Here is a 13,594-nt window from a genome sequence, read left to right on the forward strand (position 1 = left end):
TAGACATGGCAGTCATTTGGGGCCTTGACCTCCACGAGATACAATGGGGCAAGTTCAAATCAAGCAACATGTGGAATTCACGGTATCACGGCCGGCGTACCAGGTTTATCGTGTATCAACTCGCTATGATACTCACGGTTGTGAGCGAATCGCTAGGGACGGCTGCGTTATCTGGTACCTTCCTTTCGCCCATCCTCATCTCTCTACACGGACTTTCTGGGTTCTAACAAGTAGATAGATTACACTACCCAGCAACGATACGTCGCACATCTCGACCCGAATGCAACGGTCCACAACAACAATTTCGTAGGGATAGCTTCGTACAACATCTTCGTTGGTATTTTCGTCGCTACGATATTCGGTGCGGCGTTCTTCTTCGATCTGTTTTGGCCGGAGCGGCGCGAGTCTGCCGCTGTGAAAACGGCGTGGAGGGTTTGCTCCGTGCTAGCGTGCACGTTTACGCTGTCATGCGCACTGGCGTATACGTATGTTGTGGCTGCGAAGAGCGCATACGTTACGGGTGTGAGTCCGGCGGAGGCACGGAGGTTGCTGGATGCGTATGGAGGGAGTCCGATGCTGTATCGGCGGAATGGGAGGGCGGTGGCAAGTGTGGTGTTGCTTTGGGTGGGGATGGTGTTTACGTTTTGGAGGTAAGTTTACTCCACTTCAGATGAGGGGGTTTGGTGGAGGTGTGATAGGATGAGGCTGATGATTGATGCATAGTACCTATCTACTCTGGCACTCACTTGCTCATATTGAGGCATTTGGGCCTATGTCTACGCATGCGAGGAATGAGAAAGTGGAGAATAGGATTGGGGAGAAAGATGAAGATGTGGAGGTTGCACGGCCGGTGCAGGCACATGTGTCACAGGATAGTGCGGTATAGATGGGACAAGGAATCTGTGTTGGGGTGTCCCAATCTACCTGGAAGTATTGAGGTACATGAACAGCACTGGCGTTGTTGTAAAAATGGCTTGGAAACGGCAGAACGAAGACTTGAACACCAGAAACAGCCTCATCATCTTGTTCTAAGCAGCGATGATTCGAGTAATGGGCGTTTCTGAAAGTTATCTTGATACCCAATAGAAGTTTTAGATGAAGAAATTCCTAAGCCCCTTTTCTAAAGTTTCTTTGCCATTTACTCGAGTCACCTGGTTTTGGTTCAACATACGAAGAGATGGGACTGGGACTCATAGTCGAGATGCAAGAAGAAAGCCTATTCTGAACTCATTCGCTATACTTCTTAATGATTTGACACGCTAAGAAGAAGGTCGAAAGGTGCCCATGTACGTTGGCGGGAAAGGGGGCTTGAAAAGTTAGGATTTGCAAAGTTGAATGATAGGGATGCTAAGGAGAGCGGTGCAGATGTTGAGAGTCAGCAACGATAAGCAATGAGTAGTCTACTCATTGACTGACTACCACTGCTTCTTGTTTGCTTTTCTTTTTCTCCAGTCATCACACCTACTCTGTGATCTGATCGATTACCAAGCTATGCTAGTAACAACCTACATGAGGGTCAGGTCTGAAAAAGAATGCAGATGCTGAGAAGAGGTGATGGGTGATTGGACTGGTAAGAAGTGCTTCTTTACAGATAGAGCAGAGTGGTAAAGACGTAATTTCTCGCGTCAACTCCACATGTATGCAATACCCTTTCGGCCATTTCCGCCCAACACAGCCACACACACACGTAAACGGTGAAGGAACCATGACTGTAGCGAGGAAACGCTTGCTTCTCTGCAGCAACAGTCGCAGGTGGCGTAAGCAGGGAAAGCACACCTACGTATGTAAGGGTCCCCAATCGTGCGTTCCCCCTCCAAAAGAAAACGGCGCCCACCCACCACGTGGGAACCTGCAGAGAAGAAGAAAGGAAGAAAAAAAGAGGGTAAAGCGAACATCACGCCATACCCGCATGCCAGATAACCGATCAATCTACGCTACATATAAACATGATTACTGAACCCCAATGCTTTTCCTCCCACCGAACATCTATCCCACACAAAATCCTTCAAAAGAATCCCACACACATCTCACACGGCAAAAGTAAAATGAAGCCCCGGGAAATCAGCGTATGGGAGTGTGATTGACATACCAAACCTGGTTCCCATACACTCCCGCCTACCCGCCACACACATAAAAGACGGAACCTGAGACAAAGGGGGAGAAGGAAGAAGCGGAAGGCGGTGGCGCAGTAACCACCATCCACCGGAGCACCTCCCAAAAAGGAAAAAAGAAAGCAAAGACGAAAGAAAAACCCAGAAACCCAACAACAAGGGAACAGACAGACAGACAACAAGGGTTTTAAGAAAAGAATGGGAAGAAACCTAGAAAAGACGATCCAAAAATAAGATTGAGTAAGGCACAGTCTACGTTGCTTGACACATAATCCTATACGCCCATAGACACACACACACACACACACACACACACACACACACACACACACACACACACACACACAGAGTATCATCGGGCGAACCCCCCGATTTTGCCACGTGAAAAACATCCCTACTCACCTTACACTTACTTGCATACATACCCTACCCACTCCATTCCACACACACACACCGCATTTAGAAAAAAGATTGGGGTTAGTAAAAGTAAGGGTAAAAAGCTACGTATGTATATGCACGGTTGCCCCCCCCTCCAAACAAGCACATCTCCGATAAGCGAAAAGAGGAAGGGGGGGCTCGATACCCGGGACCCGGGAATTTTCATTCTTCTTTTCTTTCCAGGATCGAACAATGTTGATGCATGTGTGGGCTGATGATGAACATGCATGCGTATGTGTAATAAAGAGAGAGAGAGAGAGAGAGAGGGTGTGTGTGTAAATGGATGGAAAGGAAGTAAAGTACTAAGCAAAAAAAAAAAGTGTCAAAGGGCTAGTTAAAAAAACTTCCAACCACCACACAGCCACACACGCCTGCCCGCCCAGCCCAGCCCGTCATGTTGTGAGCTGAGACACACAACATACACACACATGTCGCGCTGGCACTGGAAAAAGATGGGACCGATCGTCATGCCGATGATGCGCCGGGAAGGGGGGTGGGATGATGCGCGGAAGCCAGGGGTGGGCTGGGTTGGGCTGTTACTGTGTCGCAGAAGGATGGGGGATGGGAGAGGAAAATGTAACACCGACTCATGTGTAAGTGTGTGTGTGTGAGAGAGAAAGAGAGCGTGTAACCCGTGTTTGGGCAAAAAGAAAAAAAGAAAGGGTCAAGTTTCCGGTCTTGAACACCGGATTGACAAATCACAAAGGGTTTTCTGCCGTTTGAATAATATCCATGTCCAACCTTTTATTATTATTATTTCTTCTTGTTTTATGCAAGTTTTTCCCTGGTTGTACTTTATTGTTTCCTCTCTCCCCCCCCCCCCCCGGCGCCGCTGTATAGTGTACATGTCTACAGTAGAGTGGTGTGCTTCAGAAAGAGATGTAACGGAAATGATTTTAACTGCTTAGAGGGTGATCCACTTGGGAAAGAGCGGACGGGCTCTACTTTTTTTTCTTATTAAACATGGGCTCACACAGCCCTATGGTGGAAACTAGAAAGAAGCCGAAATTGGCCTTCCAGAAGCTTGTTTGCGCATCGATACTTACCCGTGACCACAATTACCCTGCAGGCGGGAAAATTACATCGGGGACATGGCTCTCGTGGCGACGAGAGCTGCGTCGGACGGGGGGGGGCCAAAAGCACCGTACTGCGTTTTTTGTGATACACTTGCACATAGCTAATCGATAAGGAGAGACGAACAGGTTTACTTTTGGAGCAGAGTAGTCTTGGCCAGGTTGTTTAACCTCGGTCGGCTGTCCGTTGTTTCAATGTCGGGGTGGGTGGTAATGGGAAAAGGAAAGGAATCGACGGGCACCAGGGAGCGTGTTTCATCTCGCAACGGCGCCCAACGCAAGACTAGCGTTCATCAGGTCTTTTCCGCTTGTGGCAGCTGAAGAAGGCGCTTGGACGTGGCGCTAGTGGGCTTCGCGTGGAAGCTATGCCGCGTGGTCGAGTGTGCGGCCCCTTATGATGAAGGCGCACGCTAACATCGTGACTCCCCGTGTCCGCGAAATGAAGACTCGTCGCGTTGGGGGAGCGACGTGGCCGTGTGTCATAATAGGGCTGAAGAAGCCGTCTGCGAGGCCGGTAGAAAAGAGACGTGTCAGTGCGGCTGCATATTTCACGCATTTGTGCAGGGTCCTGCATCCTTGCCATGCACCAGCAACTCGACTTGCCAAACACAAATGGTGCCTGACAATTATTATTGTAATTATCATCATCATCTCAATATGTCGACTCCAACTTTGTGCACTGTCACTTCAGGCTCATACAGGGTGCATATGGCGACATGGCGAAGAGCATTGGAGAGAGCACGGCATGCCATGCCATGTCGAACAGTTCGCATTTTGATCTTGCTCTTGACCAAGCCGAGAGCGTCTCCCTGTCAACGAGGGCTGTTGCGTCGACTAGGCTCGAGTTTAGTCGCTCGAGCTTGTCTTGTTGGAGCACATCATAAAAGGTGCCGTCGTGGGACCACCAGTTCAGACCGTACGCCGATCAGCCATGACCCTAACAATCGAGCCAGGGCCAGCAATATCCACAAGCTACCGGCTGTTAGTGCATGGGCGTCAAACAATAGTCAGGGCGCGACGGTTTCTACCTTTTCATGCCAACTGAGCAATACGCTCATGGCCTGGCCGCCACCCTCGCCACCGCCACGGGCGTGGATCTGGGAGAAACCCGTGGGCTGAGGTGTGATGTTGCGCGTCGTGGCCACTGGCGTCGATTGGGCCATGCCTTTGTAGCTGTAGCAAGGACGGTCAGTTGCTGTGCCAAGTGCCGTAGGGGTCATGTATGTGTGGCAGGTATGGATGTGTATGTGTGTTATGTGCAGTATCCCACGTACATGTACTTCATCAAGACGTCCAGCGCCTCAGTTCCGCTAGGCGAGCTGTATATCCGACTGAGGATTGGTGACATGTCCGATTGTCTTATCGACTGCAGAATCTCAATGACGACGGCAAGGTGAGTCTCCTGTGCGGCAGTCAGACACATCGAACTTGCTCAATGGTGCTCGGCCCGGCCGTGAGAAGACCGGTGACAGCATCAGCACACATACCTTTCCCTTGTCGTCGGCCCCATATGGTGGGTTTTCCAATGCGCTTTGCAGAGCGCCCTCATTGTCTCCGCCCCGCAGCAGCTGCCGTATCTGCTGCGCATTGTTCTGCACGTCAGCTGTCGACACGGGTGCGACAGCAGGGACGAGGGAGCTCAGGTCAAAGTTGGCGGGGCTATCCGGGTCTAGGGCATCAATGTTGATGGTGCGCCAATTGACGGTGGCCATGATGGGAGCGGCAGTGTCGGAAGGGAGCCAAGGTCAGGTGCGAGAGTTTTGGAGTTTGGAGTTGGAGAGTCGAGTGTTTGGGGCGGGGTGAGATGGCGGTGTTTGACGATACAGCAAGACGTCGTGCTGGCTGGTGGAGCTTGCGGTGAGCTGGACGCAAATCGGGACGCCGACTTCGTGGGGTGCAGTCGCCACGTCTCCACTCTTGGGCCACGCGCGGCAGCCACCACTCAGAACAACAAGACAGCATCTGGTCCTTGACATAGCCTGCCGCTTTCACATACACTGCATGGCCAGGGAGGGTTAGGGTAAGGTAGGGGTTCCGCTCAAGCGGGTCACACTCACACATGACAGCGCGGACAAGTCATCATTGCATATATGGTGCGGCAAGTAGTTATAGTAGTAGTACATTGTTGATTAGTCTAAGCCGATGCGGGTAGTGTTGTGAGACACCGATACCAAAGCCCAGGCAGTCGTTCTAAATGTCAGAGAGAGAGAAAGAAAAAAAAACCATGGGTAGCGGGCCAACACATGCTCTTCGTCAAGAGCGTTGTGGCGAAACGCAGAACCGTCGCGCAATGCAGGCAAATGCCTGCAGTCCCAAACCCGACGCGCTATAGTACAATACAGTCCATGTCTACAAAGTGCCGTTGAAGGCAGACAATGGATATCTAACCGTGTGTATTTTGTCCTCGAAGCAGGACAAAAGAGAGAAAACAAAAAAACCAAGTCCCGTTTTTGGTATCTATGCCTGGGCCCAACCATGTCTATAAGAACGCCGTGTGAAAACAAAGAGTACTTTTTTGCCGTAAGAAAGTGTCGCTGAACGTGTGAGAAGAGTGAGAGGCGCTCGAAAACGCGGAACAGGAACCGAGGAAGCGGGGGTATTAGGTTGCTGTCAAGAATCGAATCGGAAGGGTTGCGGGTGATTAAAAGGGCGTAATCTCAATAAGGCTCGGAAGCAAAGGCGCTGTAGAACCAGCGAAGTGCTCGGTCGTGATGGCGTTGGGGAGCAATTGGAAGTGAGACTGGGGTGGGTGTAAGCTAATGTGTGACTCCAAATTTATCGAGGCAGGTGTGACGTACAGTGCGCGACGTGCTATCGGTCAGGTCCCAACCGGACCAGGCGCTGCTTGGGATGAGATTGCAGGGCGTTGATGCAAGCCATCAAAAGCAAGGAGCAACAAGGTGGGAAAAAGCATTGGTCCGTTGGGATGGCCATGACGAGAGTCTTATTTGGTTGGCGGCGTGGTGGTGGGCGACGGCTTGGGAGTGCCAGTCGTGTCGTAAGCACCGCGGCCCATGTTGTTGGACTCTGATTCTCTGAGGATCATGGTGTTGACGGGTGTGTCGTGTGCTTTATAGGTGTTAGCGCGGTGTTGGATGAGGCGTGGCTGGCAGGCAGGCCGGGCGCAGGAGCGTGTGCAGGGCAACGTACAGATTGAGGAATACAGCTTGTCAGCGAGGGCTGAACAGTTGGCCAGTGCTAGTAGAGCCCTGGCAGATGGAGACGGGCGAGAGAGGAAGAGTCGACGAGGCGGGCGAGATGCAGCAAGCGGATAGGGCTTCGAGGCGCTGAATTAGGTAGCGTGGAGATCCAGTGGACTGGCCGGGCAGTGACTGGGCAAGGGAGAAGAATGAGTGTAGATAGCTGGAAGGGAGTGAAGGTGATGAGGGTAAGAAGTGAATCCACAGGGCGCCTTTAGCCTTCTATATTCGCAGCTAGAATAAGGGGGCCTGTTACTGACTTGCCAGACGTGGCCTTGGCTTGTCGGCGAGACAAATGAAATGAGCGACTGTGCTTTTCAGGAAGCAAAACGCCCTGACTACATGACGTTCCGGGAGCGACGGGTCTTTCGGCCTGTTTCATGGTCGCTCCCTTGGGCGGGCAAGGAGCAGGGTGATCTGCGCGCTGAATCCACGGAGGTGGTATGCCCCCTGTGGTAGCGCCGCGCTAGAAGGCCGTACCTGCAGCGCTACGAAGAGCCACGCCAACGGCTGGACTGGGGGGTCAGCCGTCGTGGCATCTGCGACGAGCGCTGGCACTCTCAGTAGTGTACATGGCCATCCGCCTAGCAGGGCCTGCTGACCGCCGGCATTGCAACCTGCCCATCCATGTAAGTACGCTGCTGTAAGTACGTAGACACATACATGGCCTGTGAAGGTAATCGTACGCATAGTAGTACGTACAGTACAGTGCCCGTAAGTACTCTCGACTCGCCCCCCCTCATGTCGGCCCAACTCGCCCGGGCACACCCACACACACACACACGCACACACTGCCTACTACACAGGGCGGCTGCCGTCGTTGCCTCTTTTGCGTGCTTGCTTCCTCTGCCGCCACCCACTCACCCACTCACCCATACACACACACAAGCCTGGCCACGCCCTACTCACAAACAGTGCACCCTCGCCCGCCCGCGCTTGGGTGCGCCGCCGCCGCCTCCGCCCAGTGTCGTGTAGATAGGAAGCCTGCTCCTGGCATTGACTCGCTGTGCCGCCTCCTCCTGTTGGCTCCAGAAGCAACGAGAAAAGGTTCACACGCCTCACGGGCGTTCGGGAGTCCTTCCCCGGGTGCGGTCCGCGGCCTTTTTCCTGAATAACCACCTGTGTGCTGCTCGCTCTTTTTTTTGCAGCCCTGTGTCGAGGCATGGGCTTGTCTGTTGTATGTGAGAAAGTGTGTGGGCGAGTGCTGGCGTCGACCCTCCGTCTCCAGTGCCAGAGTATGGTGTTGTGTGCGCATGTATGTGCGACTGAGCGTGTGTGTATGGGCGCGCGCGCCTGTGTGTGCTTCCGTGCAGCCGGGTGACTGGTCGCCGGGAATGCAGTGGAGTTCCAGTCTGCTCCTGGCAGGATGAATGGATGGCCACCGACGGGACAGCCTGCGACAGGCATCGTGGCCGCGGGCGCGCCATTCCCTGTGTAGCTTCACGGCCACGGTATGCGTGAGGATGGGGTGGATGTGTGTCCCAATTGATCCCGTAAACCGCTGCCGTCTCCGTCTTTGTCTGCCGTATCGCCCGTGTCTCGCTCCGCCACGTGGGATCGCTCCTGCCATGCCCACCACCCACTCACCACTGTCCAACACACACACTCACACACACAACATCCACACGCACCCCCCCCTTCGTCTAACCACCATCCTAGTGTACATTTGTTCATACTTAGATAACAACTGTGCCGCATAAAGCAAACCCTCGACGCCCCTTCAACCTTCTCACCACCCTCTCTCCAACCCTGACTCTTACTCGCCGTCATGGCGTGCACCCCCAATCCCTCCTCCCAGCCACTGCAAAAAAACAAAGGCTCCCGCTTTCCGTAATGAGAGCGATGCCCGGCTCCCTCTGCGCGCCCCACGTCACACACAAATGCTCGTCCCAGCTCGGCTGTTTTGTTCTCGAATGCTTTGGAAGACGATCGCAGCCGCTGAGTCGCCGACCCATGTAGCATTCTTCCCACAGGCTGCACCGCACACCGACACGGAACCTGCCTGCGTCGCTCCTGCGTGCCAGTGCGACATGGTCGCTGCGCCGTCAGACGCGTCGCCATTGCAAGCTACCGGAACCCTCCCAGCCTTCCGCGCCTCCAAACCCACGGATCCTGCACGTAGCCGTCTACACTTCCACAACACACACACACGCGCACACGCACACGCACGCACACACACACTCTCTCTCTCTCTATCTCTCGTCCGATGCGCCTCGCTGGCACCGCTGTAGTGCCAGCCTTTGCCCACATACCGCCCCATCGGCCATGAGACCTGTTTCTGCGCTGCTGCGTCATGTCGCGCCCACAACATGGCTAGGGCGATGAGTTGGCCAGGAAACTCTTATCCGCTTTCAGGCTTACGCCGTAACGCTGGCATTTTGCACATTGGCCAGAATGCAGCCGTTATGCCAGCGACTATGAAGCAGTAAATCCCCTGCCCGCCGCGCCTCTGATTGGCCGCCGTCAAAAAGGTTCCCTTGTCGATAGTTGGGCAAGGGGCTGAAGCATCGCACTTAGCCTGAGACATCGCCCAGGGCATCCCCGTCCTGTCTTTCCTTTTTTTCTCCCTGGAAAAACAAGCCGACAGCCACGCGACGCCGCTTGTTGGCACTGGGTGCGTACATACTCTACTTACGGACGTACGTTGTTTGCACAGGCGATTTTCGCTGGTCTATCGTCGTCACAATGACGCTCCTTAATAGATAAGATTCAAGCAGCACTCTTTGTACATAGACTTTGTTGTCTTCTGAAACCTGCTGCTCCATAAGCTTTGGTATTGCAGATTGCCAACATGGAGAGCTCTCAAACCTTGTGATCTCCAGCCCATGCTGATATGGCCTGACTGATTGGCTGACTAGCCAACTGAGTTACCAATACGGTATCTACAAACTGACCGACTGCACGCATATACTCAACCAGCTCGACAAGCCAGTCTGCTTTGAGCCTCGTTGCGCTGCAAGGCCAAAAACCATACATCTCACACACATGGTCGCATCCAAACATACTTTTGTCCGTTGCACCACAAGGCGCGCCTGGATCAACAAACAAAGCCGTCTTTTTTCGGATACCAAGATACATGGCTGCCAGTGTGAACCCTTACCTGACAGGTGGTGGACATACCTCTCTGCACAGAAAACTTTGTCGAAATTGTGATGGCAAGGTGATTGCTTGCGGGGAACTGGGAAGGTGGGTCTGAACGGCTTCTGGCATTCCCTTTTCGAGGACGCTACTGCAGCATGCAGCGGAAGTCCATGTTAGTGGAAGCGAATGGCCAGGGTTGCTTTCTCAAAAAAGGATCAGCAGCTGCGAGAGGTAACCCTGTCCACACGTGGAACACTTTTGTGCTTGTGGATCTTCGCCCTGACTACTGGAAGGACGCCCGCGAAGCCGCTTGGCTCCAGGCCAAGTAAGTGAGTAGTGTGCCGCTGACTCTGTGGCTCTGTCGACCGGCCCAGCCTGATGAGGTTTACGACCACTTACCTTGTCGGAAAGGAGAATTTGTCCCGCAGCCAGCCATTTCCCTCTACTAGTCGTTGACTGACAGGAACAGGCTGGGGGTCCAGGCGCACGAGACAGTATTAGCCGGTGGACATGTTCCCTATCCTCACGACGCATGGCTTTACAAACTCGTCTCTGCCAGCGTTTCACGCACGTCTTGATTCGGTCCTTATCGTATAATCGACATGCAGCACACACACACACATACTTACTACACACAGACATGTCACCACGGCAGGCTAGACGTTTGTCCACACCCTACTTACTTACCATATACTTATTGTAGTCCCTTGTCCACGCTCGCTCGTCCACAGCCAGACCAAACATGCTTTGTCCCGGGGCCTGCGCAAACTCTCCCCACTGGCAGGCCTGGGTGCGATCAGCCAGGGTTGACTTTCACATCCAGGCACACACGTACATATGGTCATAGTCCATGTGTGTTAGCATCCTCGGTAATCCATTAGCACCCTGGTGATCTCCTTGGGTGTCTTGGACTGGCGCCCAATCCAGCAGCGTCGTGGGCCACCCTTTGGGCTGCACAAACCGAGACCTCGTCCGATCCGGTGTTCCCTGAGCCCTGTAGCCCTGTAGCAATTCGCGTGCCAGTCCCACAACGCTGTCACGACTCGATCGGTGGTCGCACCAGCCAGGAGAAATTTCCGCCGTCGATCCCATACATCCCACTGCCCCGGCGCGCAACAGGCATGTACTGCTCTTGTATACTGCCTTGTACCTCGCCCTGCGCCGCACGGTGTCCGACCTCGTTTCGCTACCCTGTACTTACATGATTAAGTATGATCCGAGCCTGGACACGAGTTGGAAGTGCGCTGACGCTTTCATTTTTTCATTTTTGCAGAGCACTTGCCAAGTGTGTACATGCTATGTAGGTAATATGGCAGTAAGTTGGTCGTCTCTTTCCCAAACACGGCGGCGACGCCACTCCGCCCCAGGGAGCCGCATGCAACCACGCATAGTACAGTTTCGGAAGTGGCCCGATTATCGTCGGTGCCGCCTGCCTCTATCGATAGTACTGTGGGCTGTGGGCTGTGGGCTGCTGCTACAGTAAACCGACGCTTCCTTCTCTTTTCCGCCTTGCTCCCAAAATAGTGCCCACTCGCCAGCCCTGAGTGCGACTGTCACTATTGCTGTGCACATGCACATGCTACCGCGACTGCTACCGCCAGCCTCGACCTGATGGCGCCTAGACCTCACCATGGTACAAAAGATTCCCGGCGCCCAACGCCAGCACCTAGCTCCTCCCACCTCGCTACACCACGTCTATCGGTGGCTTGCAGTGTGGCCATGTCGGCAGATGTCGTCGTGTCTGTATGTACTACGTATCTTTTGGTGAGGCCACACACACACACACACACACACACACACACACCCGGCTGCACAAAGGTAAGCCAATTCAACCACCCTGGTTGCATCTTACCACTGCATCTCGTCATAGCTACCTCTTTGATCCTACGCATGTACATGGTTACGAGCACACCGCAAATCAATGGCACCAATCGAACACGTCGGTACCCTCTCCGCTTCACCTCAGCCCAAGCCACAGCCAGGCATTGCAAATAAGATTTGAACGTTTACTGTTCACGGTAACACACAACGACATGTCCCCAAGTCAGTCACAGGACTAGTTGGCCAGCGCATCTGCATCAACGAATACGCAATCTCGCCCTCGCTCCCAAAGATAGCATGCTGGCACCCGCAAGCAAAATCCCCCTGCTCTGTGAGATTATAGTGACATACAGTCAGCAATACATACATACGTAGCTAGTAGGTACGTACATACTAACAACATGGCCCCCCCGTGCCGCCCGCTTCGCCCACATTATTGAACATGTGTTCTCGCACCATGTACCAAACAAAAACCCACTCGGCGCATCCACGCTTTCGGCCAACCTGCTCTCGACTGGGTGCGAATGGCTCTCTGGACCGAGTACGAGGGGTTGTCCTACATTGACACACGCACAACCCCGGGCGCCATATACTTGCATGTACATACAATAATTGTACGTATTACCTCAGCCTATCCCCCCCACTTTGCCGCGACCGGCGCTTTTTTATCAACTCCCCAAGATATGGCCTTGGCCATTCAATCCCAAGACCCCGGATGAGGGTTCGTTTTCCGAACTTGTCGCGTTTGCCTACTTTTGTGGTATTCCATTCCCGTCTGACTTTCCCACGCAATCATCCTTGAAAGCCTTGGCTAGGAACCATTGTCCACCCCGCACCTCCCCCCGCCCGAATCTTGTTTACTCGGGGCTGGATTGTATACTTTGTGACCCACGTTGCGTGCTAAACTATATTATTGGCGTTGGGTGAGGGGGTTCTGTCTTTACGTTTCGGTATGCGGACGCCGGCTCGCTTTCCTCCTCGGAGAGCGAGAGTGAGAGAGAGTCGATGACGCAGAGAAATCCTGGATGCTTTTTTGACCGCGACGGGCGAAATCAGCATTGTGGGCGGGGTTGAACTCGAGCCTTACGCTTCTTGGTACATGCAAATGTTGATCTCGGTATTTTCGGATACCCGTTTTGGATGTGTACAATGTAAGTTACTAGTCTCCTCTTGGACTCTGCAGATCTTCATCTTTTTTTCTCCTCGGATTCTCTTGCGAGGGGTATATCTTTCGGGAAATGGAAACGTTACCTTCAAGGAAGCATAGGCGATCACTCTTTTAACGTGGAGCATTTGCGTTACTGTGGACTTTCATCCCTAGGTAGGCAAATGCTTGAAAATATAAGAATTGTTCTTTCTCCGTAGGTGGTGGGATTTAGACAATTGCTCCGTTGCGTATGAGGACGTGGGTCAATGTGGAGTTGGATGGGAACTGGTAAAATTATTCAGAATCGAGTAATTCTATTTTCTCCAAAGATGTGTGCTTGTTCAATTCCACAAGAGACAGTCGAGACAGAGGTTTAACTTACATACTTGAGATATGCAAGCTATGATTTCCATATAAGAAACTCACATAACTACCATAACTATAGATCACGATATGCATAATTGTGCAATAAGACTCTGTATATCTTCTTTCCATCTAAGTCCATGTTGCTAGTTGAAAAAAAACCATCGCCAATTAGCGTAAATGTATATAACAAGTGCACAGTAAGATTTATTGTGGGCAGATAAAAAGATGTTCAGCACATATATATGTTGGTAAGGGGAACTAGAGATAGTTGTCAACAAACAGAATGACTCTTCGCGATCATGGACTAAAAAACATCCAGCTTATAGATGAAAGAATTTTCAAAAATACAAATATACA

The 13,594-nt window shown here is 52.6% G+C and overlaps 4 protein-coding genes across 4 annotated transcripts; 1 reads left to right on the top strand and 3 right to left on the bottom strand.

The window, feature by feature from the left end:
- Nucleotides 1–5: 5 nt before the first annotated feature.
- PSV08DRAFT_226293 (uncharacterized protein) lies at nucleotides 6–886 on the top strand (the record flags this gene model as incomplete). Its single annotated transcript, XM_014228009.2, has 3 exons — nucleotides 6–174; nucleotides 239–650; nucleotides 724–886. The coding sequence occupies 3 exons, from the start codon at nucleotides 6–8 to the stop codon at nucleotides 884–886; spliced, it is 744 nt and encodes a 247-aa protein (XP_014083484.2).
- A 3,332-nt stretch (nucleotides 887–4,218) lies between these two features.
- PSV08DRAFT_312063 (actin-related protein 2/3 complex subunit 5) lies at nucleotides 4,219–5,481 on the bottom strand. Its single transcript, XM_014228007.1, has 4 exons — nucleotides 5,110–5,481; nucleotides 4,897–5,024; nucleotides 4,651–4,795; nucleotides 4,219–4,594 (listed from the first exon to the last, which is right to left on the bottom strand). Exons 1-4 carry the CDS (start codon nucleotides 5,332–5,334, stop codon nucleotides 4,532–4,534), a joined length of 561 nt encoding a protein of 186 aa, XP_014083482.1. The 5' UTR covers nucleotides 5,335–5,481; the 3' UTR covers nucleotides 4,219–4,531.
- Nucleotides 5,482–7,200: 1,719 nt separating this feature from the next.
- Nucleotides 7,201–8,229, bottom strand: PSV08DRAFT_248972 (uncharacterized protein; the record flags this gene model as incomplete). The annotated part of the gene is made up of 3 exons (XM_066092375.1): nucleotides 7,201–7,439; nucleotides 7,486–7,490; nucleotides 7,709–8,229. 3 exons carry the CDS (start codon nucleotides 8,227–8,229, stop codon nucleotides 7,201–7,203), a joined length of 765 nt encoding a protein of 254 aa, XP_065948771.1.
- A 1,395-nt stretch (nucleotides 8,230–9,624) lies between these two features.
- On the bottom strand, nucleotides 9,625–10,995 carry PSV08DRAFT_248973 (uncharacterized protein; the record flags this gene model as incomplete). The annotated part of the gene is made up of 5 exons (XM_066092376.1): nucleotides 9,625–9,854; nucleotides 9,943–10,048; nucleotides 10,303–10,531; nucleotides 10,591–10,689; nucleotides 10,739–10,995. The coding sequence occupies 5 exons, from the start codon at nucleotides 10,993–10,995 to the stop codon at nucleotides 9,625–9,627; spliced, it is 921 nt and encodes a 306-aa protein (XP_065948772.1).
- Nucleotides 10,996–13,594: the final 2,599 nt, after the last annotated feature.

The sequence above is a fragment of the Bipolaris maydis genome (assembly GCF_028858645.1).
Source record: "Bipolaris maydis strain C4 unplaced genomic scaffold PSV08scaffold_10, whole genome shotgun sequence".
In the NCBI taxonomy this organism is placed as follows: domain Eukaryota; kingdom Fungi; phylum Ascomycota; class Dothideomycetes; order Pleosporales; family Pleosporaceae; genus Bipolaris; species Bipolaris maydis.